We start from the raw sequence: 23636 nt of genomic DNA, 5'->3' as shown, positions 1-23636 counted from the left end.
CACAATGCCTACTCATGTTCTGCATCTTGGTGATTGGTAGGCTGGAATGATAGCCAGTAATGCCAGCCAGAAACCTAGTCTTGATACCTTCCCTCTGCCATACATCCATTCCATCACTAAATCTCATCCATTTTATCTCTTAAACATTTCCTGGAATCTGTTCATTTTTCTTCATCTCAATTTCTCTTTAACTGTACTACTGTGACTAACTCTTAATTGGTCTATCAATTTCTACCCTTACCTCCAATAATCTTTTCTTCTTGCTTCAAGTCAGAGTGATCTTTTCAAAAAGCAAATCTGATGTGAACCCTAGGGCTTCAATGGCTATCCATCTTTCTTAAAGACAAAGGTCTTTATCATCACCACTTTTAAGACCCTCCCAACCTCCTTAGATTCACTGTGCACCAATTCCTGTCTGCTCTCTTCACTTCAGCAAAATTGGCCTACTTTCAGTGGCCTCATGATCCCTTTACCAATACAGAGCTTTAGCATATGCTGTTCTTTCCACTTGGAATCAGATTACCTCCCTTTTTTCACCTAGTTAACACCTACTCATCCTTCAGATCTCTGTTCAATCATCACCTTCTCAGGGAAGCTTTCCTTGACTTCCCTTAACTAGACCAACTCTCTTATTATATGATATCCTATATTATATAAGTCTGTTCATGTCTAACTGTCCCACTAGAGTGTAAGTTCCATGAGATAGGGCACATACTTGTTTTTGCTCATCAAACCCAGTGCCTAGTAGAGGGCTTGGCACAAAGTAAAGGGCCTGACATAATTGTGACAAAATTTTCTAATAAGGCCACAGACCAGTAACAAGCAAGAACATTAGATAATGAGATGTGCTTTCCACACAAACATGTAATCAACTGAACTTAAAATACAAAAATAGTTATTTAGGCATCTTAGAGGTATTACCTCATTTAATTTTCACAGTGATGTTTTAAGGCAGGTAGGTATTATCTCTGTTTTGAAGACATGAAAACTGAGGCACAGATGACTTGCCTACAGTCATATAACTAGTAAGTGACTGAGCTGACACTGGAACCCAATTCTGTCTGCTTAGAGACCTCTACCACTCTTGTTCATACTGCCATTTTCTACTCACTCTCCCTCCAAAAATCCTCCATTATACTGCAATAAACCACCCTCCTACTAGTCAACAAAAGCCTCCATTCACACAGTACTCAGAGGCTCTCTCACTGGCAGCACAAATGCATTTATGCCTTGAAGTTTGCCTCTAAAGGCTTCCAATTTTTACAATGGTGATACTATCCGTATATAAATTGGTGCCAGGAGTAAGATAAGTACACAGAGTCCCCACGCAGAAATACTGCTTACTAGTTTGGGAAATGTAGGCTTTTGAAATTTTTATTCAACATTAACACTAAATGTATTTTCAGACTTTCTTTACCAAATTATATGCAATGACTACAAACACATACATACAGGTACACAAACACAACACACACACACACACACACACACACACATACACACATATACATCTTGCAATTATGAGGGTTCAAATTCTAAGCCGTGATTCACATTTTGATAGATTTACTCATTTTGAAAAAGTGATACTTTAAAAGTTCAAACAGAGAAGTAAAATGTAAAATAAGGCTCAAATTCCACCATCCAGTATATTGTTAACGGCTTCTCCTAGTTCTGTGTATATATATAAATATCTAATGCACATAATTTTAAACAAATACTGTATATACTGTTCTATAAGCCTGCCTTCTTCCCACTCCAGAATGCATTGTGGACATCCTTCTATATCTCAACTGCATGTACATCTGACTAAGGCCATATGCAATTAACTAGGAATCTCATCCATAAACTTAAGATGCCTTTTATAATATTCTAGCTTAAAGAGCTTTTTTTTTTTAATATATGAAATTTATTGTCAAATTGGTTTCCATACAACACCCAGTGCTCATCCCAAAAGGTGCCCTCCTCAATACCCATCACCCACCCTCCCCTCCCTCCCACCACCCATCAACCCTCAGTTTGTTCTCAGTTTTTAACAGTCTCTTATGCTTTGGCTCTCTCCCACTCTAACCTCTTTTTTTTTTTCCTTCCCCTCCCCCATGGGTTTCTCTTAAGTTTCTCAGGATCCACATAAGAGTGAAACCATATGGTATCTGTCTTTCTCTGTATGGCTTATTTCACTTAGCATCACACTCTCCAGTTCCATCCACGTTGCTACAAAAGGCCATATTTCATTTTTTCTCATTGCCACGTAGTATTCCATTGTGTATATAAACCACAATTTCTTTATCCATTCATCAGTTGATGGACATTTAGGCTCTTTCCATAATTTGGCTATTGTTGAGAGTGCCGCTATAAACATTGGGGTACAGGTGCCCCTATGCATCAGTACTCCTGTATCCCTTGGATAAATTCCTAGCAGTGCTATTGCTGGGTCATAGGGTAGGTCTATTTTTAATTTTCTGAGGAACCTCCACACTGCTTTCCAAAGCGGCTGCACCAATTTGCATTCCCACCAACAGTGCAAGAGGGTTCCCGTTTCTCCACATCCTCTCCAGCATCTATAGTCTCCTGATTTGTTCATTTTGGCCACTCTGACTGGCGTGAGGTGATATCTGAGTGTGGTTTTGATTTGTATTTCCCTGATAAGGAGCGATGTTGAACACCTTATCATGTGCCTGTTGGCCATCCGGATGTCTTCTTTAGAGAAGTGTCTATTCATGTTTTCTGCCCATTTCTTCACTGGGTTATTTGTTTTTCGGGTGTGGAGTTTGGTGAGCTCTTTATAGATTTTGGATACTAGCCCTTTGTCTGATACGTCATTTGCAAATATCTTTTCCCATTCCGTTGGTTGCCTTTTAGTTTTGTTGGTTGTTTCCTTTGCTGTGCAGAAGCTTTTTATCTTCATAAGGTCCCAGTAATTCATTTTTGCTTTTAATTCCCTTGCGTTTGGGGATGTGCCGAGTAAGAGATTGCTACGGCTGAGGTCAGAGAGGTCTTTTCCTGCTTTCTTCTCTAAGGTTTTTTTTTTTTTTTTTTTAATTTATTTTTTAATATTTGAAATTTACTGTCAAATTGGTTTCCATACAACACCCAGTGCTCATCCCAAAAGGTGCCCTCCTCAATACCCATCACCCACCCTGCCCTCCCTCCCACTCCCCATCAACCCTCAGTTTGTTCTCAGTTTTTAACAGTCTCTTATGCTTTGGCTCTCTCCCACTCTACCCTCTTTTTTTTTTTTTCTTCCCCTCCCCCATGAGTTTCTGTTACGTTTCTCAGGATCCACATAAGAGTGAAACCATATGGTATCTGTCTTTCTCTGTATGGCTTATTTCACTTAGCATCACACTCTCCAGTTCCATCCACGTTGCTACAAAAGGCCATATTTCATTTTTTCTCATTGCCACGTAGTATTCCATTGTGTATATAAACCACAATTTCTTTATCCATTCATCAGTTGATGGACATTTAGGCTCTTTCCATAATTTGGCTATTGTTGAGAGTGCTGCTATAAACATTGGGGTACAAGTGCCCCTATGCATCAGTACTCCTGTATCCCTTGGATAAATTCCTAGCAGTGCTATTGCTGGGTCATAGGGTAGGTCTATTTTTAATTTTCTGAGGAACCTCCACACTGCTTTCCAGAGCGGCTGCACCAATTTGCATTCCCACCAACAGTGCAAGAGGGTTCCCGTTTCTCCACATCCTCTCCAGCATCTATAGTCTCCTGATTTGTTCATTTTGGCCACTCTGACTGGTGTGAGGTGATATCTGAGTGTGGTTTTGATTTGTATTTCCCTGATAAGGAGCGACGTTGAACATCTTTTCATGTGCCTGTTGGCCATCCGGATGTCTTCTTTAGAGAAGTGTCTATTCATGTTTTCTGCCCATTTCTTCACTGGGTTATTTGTTTTTCGGGTGTGGAGTTTGGTGAGCTCTTTATAGATTTTGGATACTAGCCCTTTGTCCGATGTGTCATTTGCAAATATCTTTTCCCATTCCGTTGGTTGCCTTTTAGTTTTGTTGGTTGTTTCCTTTGCTGTGCAGAAGCTTTTTATCTTCATAAGGTCCCAGTAATTCACTTTTGCTTTTAATTCCCTTGCCTTTGGGGATGTGCCGAGTAAGAGATTGCTACGGCTGAGGTCAGAGAGGTCTTTTCCTGCTTTCTCCTCTAAGGTTTTGATGGTTTCCTGTCTCACATTCAGGTCCTTTATCCATTTTGAGTTTATTTTTGTGAATGGTGTGAGAAAGTGGTCTAGTTTCAACCTTCTGCATGTTGCTGTCCAGTTCTCCCAGCACCATTTGTTAAAGAGACTGTCTTTTTTCCATTGGATGTTCTTTCCTGCTTTGTCAAAGATGAGTTGGCCATACGTTTGTGGGTCTAGTTCTGGGGTTTCTATTCTATTCCATTGGTCTATGTGTCTGTTTTTGTGCCAATACCATGCTGTCTTGATGATGACAGCTTTGTAGAAGAGGCTGAAGTCTGGTATTGTGATGCCTCCTGCTTTGGTCTTCTTCTTCAAAATTACTTTGGCTATTCGGGGCCTTTGGTGGTTCCATATGAATTTTAGGATTGCTTGTTCTAGTTTCGAGAAGAATGCTGGTGCAATTTTGATTGGGATTGCATTGAATGTGTAGATAGCTTTGGGTAGTATTGACATTTTGACAATATTTATTCTTCCAATCCATGAGCAGGGAATGTCTTTCCATTTCTTTATATCTTCTTCAATTACCTGCATAAGCTTTCTATAGTTTTCAGCATACAGATCTTTTACATCTTTGGTTAGATTTATTCCTAGGTATTTTATGCTTCTTGGTGCAATTGTGAATGGGATCAGTTTCTTTATTTGTCTTTCTGTTGCTTCACTGTTAGTGTATAAGAATGCAACTGATTTCTGTACATTGATTTTGTATCCTGCAACTTTGCTGAATTCATGTATCAGTTCTAGCAGACTTTTGGTGGAGTCTATTGGATTTTCCATGTATAATATCATGTCATCTGCAAAAAGCGAAAGCTTCACTTCATCTTTGCCAATTTTGATGCCTTTGATTTCCTTTTGTTGTCTGATTGCTGATGCTAGAACTTCCAGCACTATGTTAAACAACAGCGGTGACAGTGGGCATCCCTGTCGTGTTCCTGATCTCAGGGAAAAAGCTCTCAGTTTTTCCCCGTTGAGGATGATGTTAGCTGTGGGCTTTTCATAAATGGCTTTGATGATCTTTAAGTATGTTCCTTCTATCCCGACTTTCTCAAGGGTTTTTATTAAGAAAGGGTGCTGGATTTTGTCAAAGGCCTTTTCTGCATCGATTGACAGGATCATATGGTTCTTCTCTTTTTTTTTGTTAATGTGATGTATCACGTTGATCGATTTGCAAATGTTGAACCAGCCCTGCATCCCAGGAATGAATCCCACTTGATCATGGTGAATAGTTCTTTTTATATGCTGTTGAATTCGACTTGCTAGTATCTTACTGAGAATTTTTGCATCCATATTCATCAGGGATATTGGCCTGTAGTTCTCTTTTTTTACTGGGTCTCTGTCTGGTTTAGGAATCAAAGTAATACTGGCTTCATAGAATGAGTCTGGAAGTTTTCCTTCCCTTTCTATTTCTTGGAATAGCTTGAGAAGAATAGGTATTATCTCTGCTTTAAACGTCTGGTAGAACTCCCCTGGGAAGCCATCTGGTCCGGGACTCTTATTTGTTGGGAGATTTTTGATAACCGATTCAATTTCTTCGCTGGTTATGGGTCTGTTCAAGCTTTCTGTTTCCTCCTGAGTGAGTTTTGGAAGAGTGTGGGCGTTTAGGAATTTGTCCATTTCTTCCAGGTTGTCCAATTTGTTGGCATATAATTTTTCATAGTATTCCCTGATAATTGTTTGTATCTCTGAGGGATTGGTTGTAATAATCTCATTTTCATTCATGATTTTATCGATTTGGGTCATCTCCCTTTTCTTTTTGAGAAGCCTGGCTAGAGGTTTGTCAATTTTGTTTATTTTTTCAAAAAACCAACTCTTGGTTTCGTTGATCTGCTCTACCGTTTTTTTAGATTCTATATTGTTTATTTCTGCTCTGATCTTTATTATTTCTCTTCTTCTGCTGGGTTTAGGCTGCCTTTGCTATTCTGCTTCTATTTCCTTTAGGTGTGCTGTTAGATTTTGTATTTGGGATTTTTCTTGTTTCTTGAGATAGGCCTGGATTGCAATGTATTTTCCTCTCAGGACTGCCTTCGCTGCGTCCCAAAGCGTTTGGATTGTTGTCTTTTCATTTTCGTTTGTTTCCATGTATTTCTTAATTTCTTCTCTAATTGCCTGGTTGACCCACTCATTCGTTAGTAGGGTGTTCTTTAACCTCCATGCTTTTGGAGGTTTTCCAGACTGTTTCTTGTGGTTGATTTCAAGCTTCATAGCATTGTGGTCTGAAAGTATGCATGGTATAATTTCAATTCTTGTAAACTTATGAAGGGCTGTTTTGTGATCCAGTATATGATCTATCTTGGAGAATGTTCCATGTGCACTCGAGAAGAAAGTATATTCTGTTGCTTTGGGATGCAGAGTTCTAAATATATCTGTCAAGTCCATCTGATCCAATGTATCATTCAGGGCCCTTGTGTCTTTATTGACCGTGTGTCTAGATGATCTATCCATTTCTGTAAGTGGGGTGTTAAAGTCCCCTGCAATGACCACATTCTTATCAATAAGGTTGCTTATGTTTATGAGTAATTGTTTTATATATTTGGGGGCTCCGGTATTCGGCGCATAGACATTTATAATTGTTAGCTCTTCCTGATGGATAGACCCTGTAATTATTATATAATGCCCTTCTTCATCTCTTGTTACAGCCTTTAATTTAAAGTCTAGTTTGTCTGATAGAAGTATGGCTACTCCAGCTTTCTTTTGGCTTCCAGTAGCATGATAAATAGTTCTCCATCCCCTCACTCTCAATCTAAAGGTGTCCTCAGATATAAAATGAGTCTCTTGTAGACAGCAAATAGATGGGTCTTGTTTTTTGATCCATTCTGATACCCTATGTCTTTTGGTTGGCGCATTTAATCCATTTACATTCAGTGTTATTATAGAAAGATACGGGTTTAGAGTCATTTTGATGTCTGTATGTTTTATGCTTGTAGTGATGTCTCTGGTACTTTGTCTCACAGGATCCCCCTTAGGATCTCTTGTAGGGCTGGTTTCGTGGTGACAATTTCCTTCAGTTTTTGTTTGTTTGGGAAGACCTTTATCTCTCCTTCTATTCTAAATGACAGAATTGCTGGATAAAGGATTCTCGGCTGCATATTTTTTCTGTTTAGCACACTGAAGATATTGTGCCAAGCCTTTCTGGCCTGCCAAGTTTCAAAAGAGAGATCAGTCACGAGTCTTATAGGTCTCCCTTTATATGTGAGGGCACGTTTATCCCTTGCTGCTTTCAGAATTTTCTCTTTATCCTTGTATTTTGCCAGTTTCACTATGATATGTCGTGCAGAAGATCGATTCAAGTTACGTCTGAAGGGAGTTCTCTGTGCCTCTTGGATTTCAATGCCTTTTTCCTTCCCCAGTTCAGGGAAGTTCTCAGCTTTAATTTCTTCAAGTATCCCTTCAGCACCTTTCCCTCTCTCTTCCTCCTCTGGGATACCAATTATGCGTACATTATTTCTTTTTAGTGTATCACTTAGTTCTCTAATTTTCCCCTCATACTCCTGGATTTTTTTATCTCTCTTTTTCTCAGCTTCCTCTTTTTCCATAATTTTATCTTCTAGTTCACCTATTCTCTCCTCTGCCTCTTCAATCTGAGCCGTGGTCGTTTCCATTTTATTTTGCATCTCGTTAAAAGCGCTTTTCAGCTCCTCGTGACTGTTTCTTAGTCCCTTGATCTCTGTAGCAAGAGATTCTCTGCTGTCCTCTATACTGTTTTCAAGCCCAGCGATTAATTTTATGACTATTATTCTAAATTCACTTTCTGTTATATTATTTAAATCCTTTTTGATCAGTTCATTAGCTGTTGTTATTTCCTGGAGATTCTTCTGAGGGGAATTCTTCCGTTTGGTCATTTTGGAGAGTCCCTGGAGTGGTTCGGACCTGCAGGGCACTTCCCCTGTGCTGTGGTGTATAACTGGAGTTGGTTGGCGGGGCCGCAGTCAGACCTGATGTCTGCCCCCAGCCCACTGCTGGGGCCACAGTCAGACTGGTGTGTGCCTTCTCTTCCCCTATCCTAGGGGCGGGATTCCCTGTGGTTTGGCGTGGCCTGTCTGGGCTACTTGCACACTGCCAGGCTTGTGGTGCTGGGGATCTGGCGTATTAGCTGGGGTGGGTAGGCAAGGTGCATGGGGGCAGGAGGGGCAGGCTTAGCTCGCTTCTCCTTAGGTGATCCACTTCAGGAGGGGCCCTGTGGCAGCGGGAGGGCGTCAGATCTGCTGCTGGAGGTTTGGCTCCACAGAAGCACAGAGTTGGGTGTTTGCGGGGAGCGAGCAAGTTCCCTGGCAGGAATTGGTTCCCTTTGGGATTTTGGCTGGGGGATGGTTGAGTGAGATGGCGCTGGCGAGCGCCTTTGTTCCCCACCAAGCTGAGCTCTGTCGTCCGGGGGCTCAGCAACTCTCCCTCCCTTTGTCCTCCAGCCTTCCCGCTTTCTGAGCAGAGCTGTTAACTTATGACCTCCCAGACGCTAAGTCACGCTTGCTGTCGGAACACAGTCCGTCAGGCCCCTCCGCTTTTGCCAGCCAGACTCCGGGGCTCTGCTTGGCCGGCGAGCCGCCCCTCTGCCCCGGCTCCCTCCCGCCAGTTCGTGGAGCGCGCACCGCCTAGCCGCCCTTCCTACCCTCTTCCTAGGGCCTCTCATCTGCGCTTGGCTCCGGAGACTCTGTTCTGCTAATCCTCTGGCGTTTTTCTGGGTTATTTAGGCAGGTGTAGGTGGAATCTAAGTGATCAGCAGGACGCGCGGTGAGCCCAGCGTCCTCCTACGCCGCCATCTTCCTAGCTTAAAGAGCTTTAAAATTATTTTTTCAAACTGAACAAATAAGATCACTTAATAGTTCTGAGAATATTGATATACAACATATGATAGCTTTCCCTCAAAACTCAAACTCTTCTTGCACCACAGGACTGAATTCACCCTCATTCCAGATGCTTTCTTTTTTGATACTTGATGGTTATATTTTTAGGTATAAGAGTCTAAAGCATGGGTCAGCAAGCTATAGCCTACCACTTCTTTTTGTAAATCAAGTTTTATTGGAACATAGCCCTGTGCATTCATTTATATTTTATCTATGGTTGCTTTTGCCCGATGACAGAGTTGACTAGTTGCAACCACATGGCGTGAAAGTACTTACTAACTGGCTCCTTCCCAGAAAAAAATGTGCTGACCCCTGGTCTAAAAGATAATTTTCTTAAAGACAAAATGAATCTAGACAAGGATAAAAGTCGCTATGTTGTCAAGTCACACCATTCTCTAATAGTGACTTTAACAATAGACCTAAGGAAATCAATTTTTATGATTTTAGTTCTTAGAAATAAAGAGGAACGTGCAAAAACCACTTACTTCATATACTTTGTTCCAGTTTTCTGTCTCTAGTTTGTGTTGACTCTGTTTGAGTTGGTTTAAACTTGGCTTAATAAGAGAACTTCCAACTGTTTCCTTTGTCCAGTCATCCACCAGTTTATGTAAGTCATCTGTGAACATGCCTTTTTTACTAGCTGGAGATTGCTGGCATGATGCTACATTACTCTCCACACAGAGTGGATCTAGAAGAAATAACAGGAAAATCATAAAAAATAATTAAAACTGATAAATACTTTTCTTTGAGTAATAATGCAGTTGGTAGAACCTCACATATGGGCTACAGATAAGGTAACCAGATATTCAAGTTTATCTGGGACAGTCCTGGAGTAATTATTAACAGTATGTATGCCTTTCACTCTCGAAAGTTTCCTCTTGTTGGATGGGAAATTATATGGTCACCTTGGTATAAAGTCAAATAAGCTACAAGTTATAAGTCAAATATAAAAACATTAGTATCAATTATAATCTTTACATCAGTTTTCCTCGGATAGATACTTAAAAGAGATAAAAAATAAACATGGAGGAGAGAGACTTGAAGATGGCGGCGTAGGAGGTTGCTGGGCTCACTGTGTCCTACTGATCACTTAGATTCCACCCACATCTGCCTAAATAACCCAGAAAACCACCAGAAGACTAGCAGAACGGATTCTCTGGAGCTAAGTGTAGACAAGAGGCCCATGGAAGAGGACGGGTCTGCCTCCCTCCCGGCGCTGCAGGGCCCCTGACGTAGCGGACCACCAAAGGCAAAGCAAGCTGAGCCTGCCACTCCTGCCCCTGTGCACCTTGCGGATCCACCCTGGGTAATACACCAGATCCCATCGAAGCAGCACCACAAGCCTGGCAGTGTGCCAGTAGCCCAGACAGGGGCCACACCACTCCACAGGGAGTACTGCCCCTGGGAGAGGGGAAGATAAGCTACACATCAGTCTGACTGTGGCCCCAGCAGTGGGCTGGGGGAAGACATCAGGTCTGACTGCGGCCCCGCCCACCAACACAAGTTACTTCAGACAGCACAGGGGAAGAGCCCTGCAGTTCCCTGCCACTCCAGGGACCATCCAAACTGACAAAACGGAAGAATTCTCCTCAGAAGAAACTCCAGAAAGTAGTGAAAGCTAACGAATTGATCAAAAACAATTTAAGCAATATAACAGAGCATGAATTTAAAATAACAGTCATAAAATTAATCGCTGGGCTTGACAAAACTATAGAGGACAGCAGAGAATCTATTGCTACAGAGATCAAGGGACTAAGAAACATTCATGAGGAGCTAAAAAATGCTATAAATGAGGTGCAAAATAAAATGGAGGCTAACACAGCCCAGATTGAAGAGGCAGAGAAGAGAATAGGTGAATTAGAAGATAAAGTTATGGAAAAAGAGGAAGCTGAGAAAAAGAGATTAAAAAAATCCAGGAGTATAAAGGGAGAACTAGAGAACTAAGTGATGCGATGAAATGTAATAATATCCGTATAATAGGGATTCCAGAGGAGGAAGAGAGAATGGGGCTGAAGGGGTACTTGAACAAATCATAGCTAAGAACTTCCCTGAACTGGGGAAGGAAAAAGGCATTGAAATCCAAGAGGCACAGAGAACTCCCTTCAGATGAAACTTGAATCAATTTTCTGCATGACATATCATAGCGAAACTGGCAAAATACAAGGATAAAGAGAGAATTCTGAAAGCAGCTAAGGATAAACATACTCTAACATATAAAGGGAGACCAATAAGACTAGTGAAGGATCTATCTACTGAATACTTGGCAGGCCAGAAAGGAATGGCAGGAAATCTTCAATGTGACGAACAGAAAAAATATGCAGCTGAGAATCCTTTACTGGGCATGTCTGTCATTTAGAATAGAAGGAGAGATAAAGGTCTTCCCAAACAAACACAAACTGAAGTAATTCATCACCACTAAACCAGCACTACAAGAGATCCTAAGGGGGATTCTGTGAGTGAAATGTTGCAAGGACCACAAAGTACCAGAGACATCACTACAAGCATGAAACCTACAGACATCACAGTGACTCTAAACCCGTATCTTTCAATACTAACACTGAATGTAAACGGACTAAATGTGACAACCAAAAGACACAGGGTATCAGAATTGATAAAAAACAAACAAACAAACAGGACACATCTATTTGCTGTCTACAAGAGACTCATTTTAGACCGGAGGACACCTTCAGATTGAAAGTGAGGGGATGGAGAATTATCTATCATGCTACTGGAAGTCAAAAGAAAGCTGGAGTAGCCACACTTATATCAGACAAACCAGATTTTAAATTGAAGGCTGTGACAAGAGATGAAGAAGGGCATTATATCATAATTACAGGGTCTATGCATCAGGAAGAGCTAACAATTACAAATGTCTATGAGCCGAATATGGGAGGCCCCAAATATATAAAACAATTAATCACAAACATAAGCAACCTTATTGATAAAACTGTAGTTATTGCAGGGGACTTTAATACTCCACTTACAACAATGGATGGATCATCTAGACACAGGATCAATAAAGAAAAAAGGGCCCTGAATGATACATTGGATCAGATGGACTTGACACATATATTTAGAACTCTGCATCCCAAAGCAACAGAATATACTTTCTTCTCAAGTGCACATGGAACATTCTTCAAGATAGGTCACATACTGGGTCACAAACCAGCCCTTCATAAGTATACAAGAATTGAGATCATACCATGCATACGTTCAGACCACAATGCCATGAAGCTTGAAATCAACCACAGGAAAAAGTCTGGAAAACCTCCAAAAACATGGAGGTTAAAGAACACCCTACTAAAGAATGAATGGATCAACCAGGCAATTCGAGAAGAAATTAAAGAATTATGGAAATATGAAAATGAAATACAATAATCCACACGTTTTGGGATGCAGCGAAGGCAGTCCTGAGAGGAAAATACATTGCAATGGAAGGCCTATCTCAAGAAACAAGAAAAATCCCAAATACAAAAGCTAACAGCACACCTAAAGGAAATAGAAGCAGAACAGCAAAGACACCCCAAACCCAGCAGAAGAAGACAAATAATAAAGATCAGAGCAGAAATAAACAATGTAGAATATAAAAACAACTGTAGAGCAGATCAGTGAAACCAAGAGTTGGTTTTTGGAAAAAATAAACACAATTGATAAACCTCTAGCCAGGCTTCTCAAAAAGAAAAGAGAGATGGCCCAAATAGATAAAATCGTGAATGAAAATGGAATTATTACAATCAATCCGTCAGAAATACAAGCAATTATCAGGGAATACTATGAAAAATTATATGCCAACAAACTGGACAACCTGAAAGAAATGAACAAATTCCTAAACACCCACACACTTCCAAAACTCAAACAGGAAGAAATAGAAAGCTTGAACAGATACATAACCAGCGAAGAAATTGAATCAGTTATCAAAAATCTCCCAACAAATAAGAGTCCAGGACCAGATGGCTTCCCAGGGGAATTCTACCAGACATTTAAAGGAGAGGTAATACCTTTCCTTCTCAAGCTATTCCAAAAAATAGAAAGGGAAGGAAAACTTCCAGACTTATTCTATGAAGCCAGTATTCCTTTGATTCCTAAACCAGACAGAGACCCAGTAAAAAAAGAGAACTACAGGCCAATATCCCTGAGGAATATGGATGCAAAAATTCTCAATATGATGCTATCAAATCGAATTCAACAGCATATAAAAAGAATTATTCACCATGATCAAGTGGGATTCATTCCTGGGATGCAGGGCTGATTCAACATTCGCAAATCAATCAATGTGATACATCACGTTAATAAAAGAAAAGATAAGAACGATATGATCCTGTCAATCAATGCAGAAAAAGCATTTGACAAAATTCAGCATCCTTTCTTAATAAAAACCCTTGAGAAAGTTGGGATAGAAGGAACATACTTAAAGATCATAAAAGCCATTTATGAAAAGCCCACAGCTAATATCAGCCTCAATGTGGTAAATGAGAGCTTTCTCTCTGAGATCAGGAACACGAAAGGGATGTCCATTCTCACCACTGTTGTTTAACATAGTGTTGTATGTTCTAGCATCAGCAATCAGACAACAAAAGGAAATCGAAGGCATCAAAATTGGCAAAGATGAAATCAAGCTTTCACTTTTTGCAGATGACATGATATTATACATGGAAAATCCGATAGACTCCACCAAAAGTCTGCTAGAACTGATACATGAATTCACCAAAGTCGCAGGATACAAAATCAACGTACAGAAATCAGTTGCATTCTTATACACTAATAATGAAGCAACAGGAAGACAAATAAAGAAACTGATCGCATTCACAATTGCACCAAGAAGCACAAAATACCTAACAATAAACCTAACCAAAGATGCAAAAGATCTGTATGTTGAAAACTAGAGAAAGCTTATGAAGGAAATTGAAGAAGATATAAAGAAAAGGAAAAACATTCCCTGCTCATGGATTGGAAGAATAAATATTGTTAAAATGTCAATACTACCCAAAGCTATGTACACATTCAATGCAATCCCAATCAAAACTGCACCAGCATTCTTCTCGAAGCTAGAACAAGCAATCCTAAAATTTGTATGGAACTACAAAAGGCCCCGAATAGCCAAAGTAATTTTGAAGAGGACCAAAGCAGGAGGCATCACAATACCAGACTTTAGCCTCTACTACAAAGCTGTTATCATCAAGACAGCATGGTATTGGCACAAAAACAGACACATAGACCAATGGAATAGAATAGAAACCCCAGAACTAGACCCACAGACGTATGGCCAACTAATCTTTGACAAAGCAGGAAAGAGTATCCAATGGAAAAAAGACAGTCTCTTTAATATATGGTGCTGGGAGAACTGGGTAGCCACATGTAGAAGGATGAAACTGACCACTTTCTTACACCATTCACAAAAGTAAACTCAAAATGGATAAAGGACCTGAATGTGAGACAGGAAACCATCAAAACCCTAGAGGAGAAAGCAGGAAAAGACCTCTCTGACCTCAGCCGTAGCAATCTCTTACTCAACACATCCCCAAAGACAAGGGAATTAAAAGCAAAAGTGAATTACTGGGACCGTATGAAGATAAAAAGCTTCTGCACAGCAAAGGAAACAACCAACAAAACTAAAAGGCAACCAACGGAATGGGAAAAGATATTTGCAAATGACGTATCAGACAAAGGGCTAGTATCCAAAATCTATAAAGAGCTCACCAAACTCCACACCCGAAAAACAAATAACCCAGTGAAGAAATGGGCAGAAAACATGAATAGACACTTCTCTAAAGAAGACATCCGGATGGCCAACAGGCACATGAAAAGATGCTCAACGTCACTCCTCATCAGGGAAATACAAATCAAAACCACACTCAGATATCACCTCACACCAGTCAGAGTGGCCAAAATGAACAAATCAGGAGACTACAGATGCTGGAGAATGTGGAGAAACGGGAACCCTCTTGCACTGTTGGTGGGAATGCAAACTGGTGCAGCCACTCTGGAAAACAGTGTGGAGGTTCCTCAGAAAATTAAAAATAGACCTACCCTATGACCCAGCAATAGCACTGCTAGGAATTTACCCAAGGGATACAGTAGTACTGATGCATAGGGGCACTTGTACCCCAATGTTTATAGCAGCACTCTCAACAATAGCCAAATTATGGAAAGAGCCTAAATGTCCATCAACTGATGAATGGATAAAGAAATTGTGGTTTATATACACAATGGAGTATTACGTGGCAATGAGAAAGAATGAAATATGGCTCTTTGTAGCCACGTGGATGGAACTGGAGAGTGTGATGCTAAGTGAAATAAGCCATACAGAGAAAGACAGATACCATATGTTTTCACTCTTATGTGGATCCTGAGAAACTTAAGAGAAACCCATGGGGGAGGGGAAGAAAAAAAAAAAAAGAGGTTAGAGTGGGAGAGAGCCAAAGCATAAGAGACTGTTAAAAACTGAGAACAGGGGCGCCTGGGTGGCGCAGTCGGTTAAGCGTCCGACTTCAGCCAGGTCACGATCTCGCGGTCCGTGAGTTCGAGCCCCGTGTCAGGCTCCGGGAGCCTGTTTCCGATTCTGTGTCTCCCTCTCTCTGACCCTCCCCCGTTCATGCTCTGTCTCTCTCTGTCCCAAAAATAAATTAAAAAAAAAAAAAAAAAAAAAAAAAAACTGAGAACAAACTGAGGGTTGATGGGTGGTGGGAGGGAGGGGAGGGTGGGTGATGGGTATTGAGGAGGGCACCTTTTGGGATGAGCACTGGATGTTGTATGGAAACCAATTTGACAATAAATTTCATATTTTAAAAAAAACATAGAATGTTAAAAGGGAAAATGACTTTAGAAGCCTAATCCAAACCACTTGTTTTATAATGCGCAAATGAAGCCCAGGCAAAGTACAGTGATTTGCAATTTACAACCAGCTGAATCAGGCCTGGAACACTTTAAGCATAGACAAGTATGCTCTCTGTTGTCAATATAGCATACTGACTTTCAACAAGCATCAGAAAACTAGAATCTCATTTAATTTTTTTTACCAATATTTTTGTTTGTTAATGATAAACAAATGGCAGAAACAAGAATGCAAGGGGGCGCCTGGGTGGCGCAGTCGGTTAAGCGTCCGACTTCAGCCAGGTCACGATCTCACGGTCCGTGAGTTCGAGCCCCGCGTCAGGCTCTGGGCTGATGGCTCAGAGCCTGGAGCCTGTTTCCGATTCTGTGTCTCCCTCTCTCTCTGTCCCTCCCCCGTTCATGCTCTGTCTCTCTCTGTCCCAAAAATAAATAAACGTTGAAAAAAAAAAAATTTAAAAAAAAAAAAAAAAAAAAAAAAAAAAAAAAAAGAATGCAAATGGTATGTGAGCCTCATCAATTCTGGAGCATAAGATGTCCAAATAAATGAAACAAATCAATTACAGATATCTGTGTCAGCGACAAGCTTCCTAATATGAACATCACACTATGTCTTTAAATTATTTAGTACTATTGTACACATTTGCTAAATCATTTTCATAGGAAAAATTCATGAAGTACCAATTCCTGTGATTTACAAGCCAAAACTTACAGAGTGGGTTTAAAATGAATTTTAGGAAATAGAAGTGTGAAATTTAGGCACAATAACATGTTCAGGGATTTTATTAAATAAGCATATGAAAATTTCTTGTACATTTGCTATAGTACTTTAATCATGAAAAAATATGGAAATGGCAGAAGATAATGCAAGAAGCCTCCATATTAACACTTTCAAAGTAATTTTCTTTATCATTTTTGAAACTTGTAACAGTCCTATGATATAGGATCAGCAAGTACCATTCTATTTTTTGGATGAGAAGAATGGGATCCAGAAGTTGAGGCTATATGCTGGGGCTAGAAATCAGGTATCCTGACAGGGTAGTGTGCCTTCCATTGCACCATGCAACCCATAGAATACACTGATAAATGAATGGGGAAATTGCTTAGTAAGGAAGAACATGATAATCTGAATGATTTCTTATACATAATCTGTGATTCTCTATGAACTCTGCACTACTGAAAGCTTAAATTCAAGGAGATTAAATATTAAATGAAAACATATTAATGAAAACTGCTTAAGAAGAGTTTAATGAATCTTAATGATTCATTAATCATAATGAATGAATTTAATTTGCCATATTTACATATACAAAAGAGTTTTAAAAAATTATGTATACTAAATTTGGGGCAACCATGAGGTACCAAAATGACATACCAATTTTCTGGAATTACCTCATTTTCTAAGACTTAAAACCCAAAGACAACAAGTCAGCCTATAATAAAGATATTTTTCCCTGTTATCCCTCTGCACATTCATTTGATTCTCTGTCAATTCCAGTGACGGAATAAATAGCACAACAATACTGGGGAAGACTTTGGAGCTGAAGCCTTTTTAGATTGTCTTCTTACCCTGGAAAAATGGAAGCAGATAGGAGTAAAATGGAGAAGATTGCCAGAAACATATATACATTAGTGCCAGCATTTTTGCCCTCCCAGCTTCTCTTAAGGAGTATTTTTGTGCCCTTCTGTTTCTGATAAAAATTTGTTGCATAGAGCTAAGTTTGAATGTCATTCATTTAAGAACATTTCTGTACTAAGGGAAAGCCCAATGTCAGGATTCTTGTGTACAACTCTGATCTTGAACACTCAATTAGTGGCACTAATTGAGTGCACTAGTGGCACAACAGCCAACAAGGAAAAAATGATTAACAAACCAAACAGGTATTTATTTATTTATTTTAAATGTTTATTCATTTTTAGAGAGAGAGAGAGAGAGAGAGAGAGAGAGAGAGAGAGAGAGAGAGAATGTGAGCAGGGGAGGGGCAGAGAGAGAGGGAGACACAGAACCCGAAGCAGGCTCCAGGCTCTGAGCTGTCAGCACAGAGCCCAATGCGGAGCTCTAATCCACGAACCATGAGATCATGACCTGAGCCAAAACCGGACACTTAACTGACTGACCCATCCAGGCGCCCCCAAACAGGTTTTTAAATGATATAGGAAGTAAGGGCAAGATTCCTAAATAGGCAACATAAAGATATACACACACATACATTCCAAAAATTATCAAGAATAAAAAAATGTTATTTGAATGTTATCCAGTGCCTAACTATGCTTTACACACAAAAGGACATTTATTGATTTCATTTCAGAGTATCATATCATACTATAAAAGACCACATTAATTTTTAAAATATTTATTCTTGAGAGAGAAGAGAAAAGAGAAGAGAAGAGAAGAGAAGAGAAGAGAAGAGAAGAGAAGAGAAGAGAAGAGAGTGTGAGTGGGGGAGGGTAAGAGAGAGAGGGAGACAGAATCTGAAACAGGCTCCAGGCTCTGAGCTACTAGCACAGAGCCCAATGCGGGGCTCAGATTCATGAACCGTGAGATCACGACCTAAGCTGAAGTTGGACGCTTAACCAACTGAGCCACCCAGGTGTCCCTAAAAGACCATTGAATTTAAATTTCACAAACTAGAAAATACCTACATGAAAAGAAGTTCTGTACAAATAAATGTTTTAGCATTTATAAAAAAATATTAACATTACTTATTAACATTACTTAATAACTTCAAAGCTGATCTTTAATATTCATTTCCTACTGATGTAATGAATAAAACCAGAGTATGGTCCTTGGTGCTCTTGTTTTGTATTTTCCCAAGGTAATGCTTCCATTCACATAGTTTTAGTGATCACCCAACTGTAAATGTTTCCATCTCTTATCTCAAACCTTGACCCCTCTTCAATCCAATTTAAAAAGTAACTCCCAAATGTGCTTTTCCAAATGGATGTCAAGTTATTCAATTCAATACACCTAGAATCAAACCTATCATGGCCTTGGCATAACAGTTCATGTAAATTTCTGTGAAAGGTATTACATTTTCTCTGAACCACTCAGACTCAGAACCTTTGGATCTCCCCCTAAACATATATATATCCAGTTTATCACCACATCATGGTAATTCATCCTATACAAGATCTTTTGTCTATTTTCACTTCCACAGTTCTCTAAGCTCTTAATCACCTCATACATGGAATGCTATTACAGTGATCTAAAGGGACTTGCTCCCTAGCTCTGGCCAATACACTCTTCACATTGCCACCAGATTAGTATCAGTTAAATGCTGTTTTCAGCATTTCACTCCTCTTCTCAAAAAACCCAGCCCCTCCCACTTTAATGGCTTCTTAATACTAACAACAGTGGGTATTTAACTTGTTTAGGTGGTGAAATTTTTGGTAGTAGTCATGGTTGTCTCTGCAGAACAAATATATTATGTTTTTCATTATCCTTAAACAAATATAACATCTCATTTATTAAGCTTAAATATATAATTATGTGTTACATCAGATATATGCTATCAAAGTGTAGCACAGACAAGGTATGGCAGTTGCCAAAAGTTGTTTTTTTAAAGTATGTAAGAAAACCTTCTAATGTAAACCCTCCATTTCAACCCAACTGTTATATTCTCTTTCTTGCAAATAAATCTTGCATTTTATCACTTGCATGTCTTTATATCATGCAATTCTACCTATTGACAATTCTCTTCCCACTACACTTGACCAATTTTAATCTTGTCCATTTATCCTTCAAGACCAACTCAAATACTATATCCCACATGTAGCAGTCTCAGACCACTATTACCCTCTATGATCTTCCATTGCCTCTCCTCAACCCACTGCGGACACGCTTTCTAGTATTGGCAGGCAATGTAGAATAACAGTGAAGAACCAAGGTTTTGGGGTCAAACAGATTTGGATTCCCTCTATTATGAACTGAGGTTTTAGGAAAGTTGTTTAATCTTACAAACTTTTCTTCTTGCCTATAAGAGACAGACATTAATTTCTACCTACCTTACAGGTGTTTTGAGGATTGAGATTGTATAATGCAATTATGTTTCAGGGTTCCCAAGACTACTCACAGATTCAGTGATTCAGTCGAAGGTCTCACAGGACTCAGCATATAGTTGTATTCACAGCTAAGTTTATTACAGTGAAAAGATGCATGATAGAATCAACAAGGGAAAAGACACAGGAATGTAGAGAAATTACTGCACAGACTTCCTTATGCTCTCTTCCTATTATAAGGGGGCACTCTTGAGCATGCTTTTTTTTTCTCTTAGCAATGAAAAATACAGCATGCCAAAGACATGAGAACTGAAATAACAGACAACTGCCAAAGACTGAGACGGACCACTGTGAGACCTACATGTGTGCCACAGAGGCAATGCAACTGAACTGACATTGGAACAAGAGACCACAAAAGATAGGCTAGAACTCAAGGAAAAAAATAACTGGGTCAATCACTTCGCATAAAAAAAAATCTACATTCTAGATAGGATATTTAAAAGACACCAGAGTCTCATAACAGAATACTCAAAATGTCCAAAATAAAATCAAACATGATTTGGCATACACAGAACCAGGACAATTCCAACTCACATGGGAAAAGATAATCAACAGATACTATTCAGGATGATACAGATGTTGGAATTATCTAACAAAGGCTTTTAACTTTTTTCTATTTGTTTATTTTGGGAAGAGACAGAGAGCAAGCAGGGGAAGGGCAGAGAGAGAGAGAGAAAGAGAGAGAGAAAGAGAGAGAGAGAGAGAGAGAGAAAGAGAGAGAGAGACAGAGAGGAGGAGGGGGACAGAGAATCCTAAAGCAGGCTCTGTGCTGACAGCAGTGAGCAAACCCAATGCGAGGCTTGAACTCACAAACCATGAGATCAGGACCTGAACAGAAGTTGGATGCTCAACAGACTGAGCCACCCAGGCACCCCTTTAACAGACTTTTTAAAGCTGCAATGATAAAAATGCTCAAATAGCTCAAATCACAAAAACTGTTGAAACTAAGCAAAGTAGAAAGCCTCAGTAAAGAAATAGGTAAAGAGGAGAACATACAGGAAATTTTAAAACCAAAAAGTAAAATAACCAAAAAACAAAAACTCTCCTTGGATGGCAATAGCAAAAGGGAGATGACAGAAGACATTTCAATTTTAAGAGAGAAATAAGATTGAAAAACAAGCATGAACAGAAACTAAGGGACCTATGGGACAATAGTAAAACATCAAAAATTTATGTCATCAGAGTCCCAGAAGCAAAGTGAAAAAAAGAGGTGATAAGAAAAAAGATATTTGAAGACATATAAACTGAAATTTGCTAATTTTGGCAAAAGACATAAACCTACAACATATTCAAGAAGTTCGGTGAACCCCAAACAGGATAAAACACAAAGAAACTCCTGTCTAAACACATTATAATTGCTAAAACTGAAACTGAAAAAGTGCTGAAAAATAAGAAGGGAAAAATTCTTAAAGCAACCAGAGCAACACAATGCATTTCATACAGGAAAACAATGATCCAAATATCTATAGATTTCTCATCATAAATCATGGAAGCCAAAAGTAAGTGGCACAGTATTTTTTAAATGCTAAAAGACAGAACTGTCAACTCAGAATTCTATATGCAATAAAAATATCTTTCAGGAATTAAGGTGAAAAAAGACATTCTCAGATAAAAAAAAATTAAGAGTATTAGTCACCAGCAGACCTGTTCTAACTAAAGGAAATTCTTCGAACAGAGGGAGATTATAGTAGTGGGAAACATGAAAGAGTAGGAATGAAGGAAGACCAACAAAATGGTAGATAAGAGAGTAAGTACATTCTTCTTTAGAATTCTGAAACTCAAGCAAAACTGAATTATAACACCGTGTGATGGAGTTTACCATATATGTAGATGTAGTACATAAGACAATTATAAAGAAGGAAGAGACCTTTATGGATATAAGGTTTCTACATTCTTTTGGACAAATCCACAATTACAGTTGGAGTCTCTTACACTCTTCTCTCAGTAAACAATAGAAGTAGTGGACAGCAAATGAGCAAGGATACAGAATAACTGAACAATACCTAATTCAAACATCTAGATCTGACATTTAGAGAACACTCTACTCAAAAACAGGGCTATACATTATTTTCAATTGCACATAAAACATTCACCAAAATAGACCATATCCTGGGTCATAAAACCAACCTTAAGAAATTAAGAGGAATCAAAATGATTGGAAATATATTTTCTGGTCATAATGAAAGTGAAGTACAAATGAGTAACAAAGGGATAACAATAAAATCTCAAAACACTTGGAAACTAAACATCATATTACCAAAATAAACTATGGAACAAAAAGGAACTCTCAAGGCAAATCAAAAAAATTTGGAACTGGGGCGCCTGGGTGGCTCAGTTGGTTGAGCGCCGACTTCGGCTCAGGTCACGATCTCGCGGTCCATGAGTTCGAGCCCCGCATTGGGCCCCTGTGCTGACAGCTCAGAGCCCGGAGCCTGTTTCAGATTCTGTGTCTCCCTCTCTCTGACCCTCCCCCATTCATGCTCTGTCTCTCTCTGTCTCAAAAATAAATAAATAAACGTTAAAAAAATAAAATAAAATAAAAAAATTTGGAACTGAAAAAAATAACCCAAAATACAACATTGAAACCTAGGGAATGCTAGAGAACAAAGAGTAAACTTCACTGTGTGCAAATTATTAAAAAATCATTTAGGAGGTCAGGGGATTGCAGAATGTGACAAAAGACTCTAATCATTACAATGTATAAAGGAACCTACCATAATGGAGTAGAGAAATAAGTGCTGACCTACATAACTTTGGAAATGAGTGACACCTACAATGTCAAAGGCAAACGAAACTGCACACCAGCACTATATTGTAGTTGATACATGTGTTTCCCACTGGGGTATAAGTTCACAATTCTGAAACCATGATACCTTATACTGGAATTGAAGAATTAAGTAAATGGATGGAGGACGGTGGGAGCCAGGTTTCTCACTTTTGGAGTGGGAGGTTACAGACAAACAAGGAGAGAAGGCTATAATGATCCATGTGGTAATGGATTAAACTTAGAGATAGCAATATGAATGCATGTTTACCTTACTATGGATACAGATGTTTACATATGGAAATATTCATAGATATGGTTATGTCAGTTAGTATGCATACATGTATTTCCTTATCTGTCAGCAAAGAAAACTTAAAAGCAATGATACCCCAGTAGCAATTATAATGCATACCAGGCACCCAGATCTTGGTTTCTAGTCTATTCTCCAATAAAAGGAATTACAATTCCTTTTGGAAATGGTGGCTTTTAAGACTGGCGCAGGAAATATACAAAATTAGCCTCTTCTGGTGCCAGTAAACAAAGAAGCCTTCAAAAACAAAATTCTACAAAATAACTGACTAGTACTCCTCAAAACTTTCAGAGTCATCAAAAACAAGGAAGTTCTGAGAACCTGTTAGAACCAAGAAAAGCCTAAGGGGGCATGAACATTAAATATAACATAATAACCTGGATGGGATCTTGGGACAGAAGAAAGATAAGGTAAAAACTAAGGAGATCAGAGTAAAATATGGACTATAGTTAATGATAATGTATCAAGATTGGTTTATTAGTTGTGACAAGTGTACCATACTAATGTAAGATGTTAGTAATTGGGGAAACTGGGTGTGGGGTACTCTCAGTACTATCTTAGGAAACTATTCTCTGTACTATCTTAATAATTTTTCTGTAAATCTAAAACTTCCCCCCACCAATAAAGCTTAATTT

General features: G+C 39.2%; 1 protein-coding gene across 1 annotated transcript in view; it reads right to left on the bottom strand.

Moving 5' to 3' along the window:
- The window catches only part of WNK3 (WNK lysine deficient protein kinase 3), a 185158-nt gene that overhangs the window by 6958 nt on the left and 154564 nt on the right, over nt 1–23636 (bottom strand). Inside the window, 1 exon segment of the mRNA XM_019436661.2 lies at nt 9526–9728. Within this exon segment, the coding sequence (XP_019292206.2) occupies nt 9526–9728 (203 nt within the window).

The sequence above is a fragment of the Panthera pardus genome, unplaced genomic scaffold (genome assembly GCF_024362965.1).
Source record: "Panthera pardus isolate Hobbes unplaced genomic scaffold, ASM2436296v1 HiC_scaffold_27, whole genome shotgun sequence".
NCBI classification, from domain to species: Eukaryota; Metazoa; Chordata; class Mammalia; order Carnivora; family Felidae; genus Panthera; species Panthera pardus.
The sequence above is the reverse complement of the archived record's forward strand: the minus strand, read 5'-3'. Positions and strand labels throughout refer to the sequence as shown.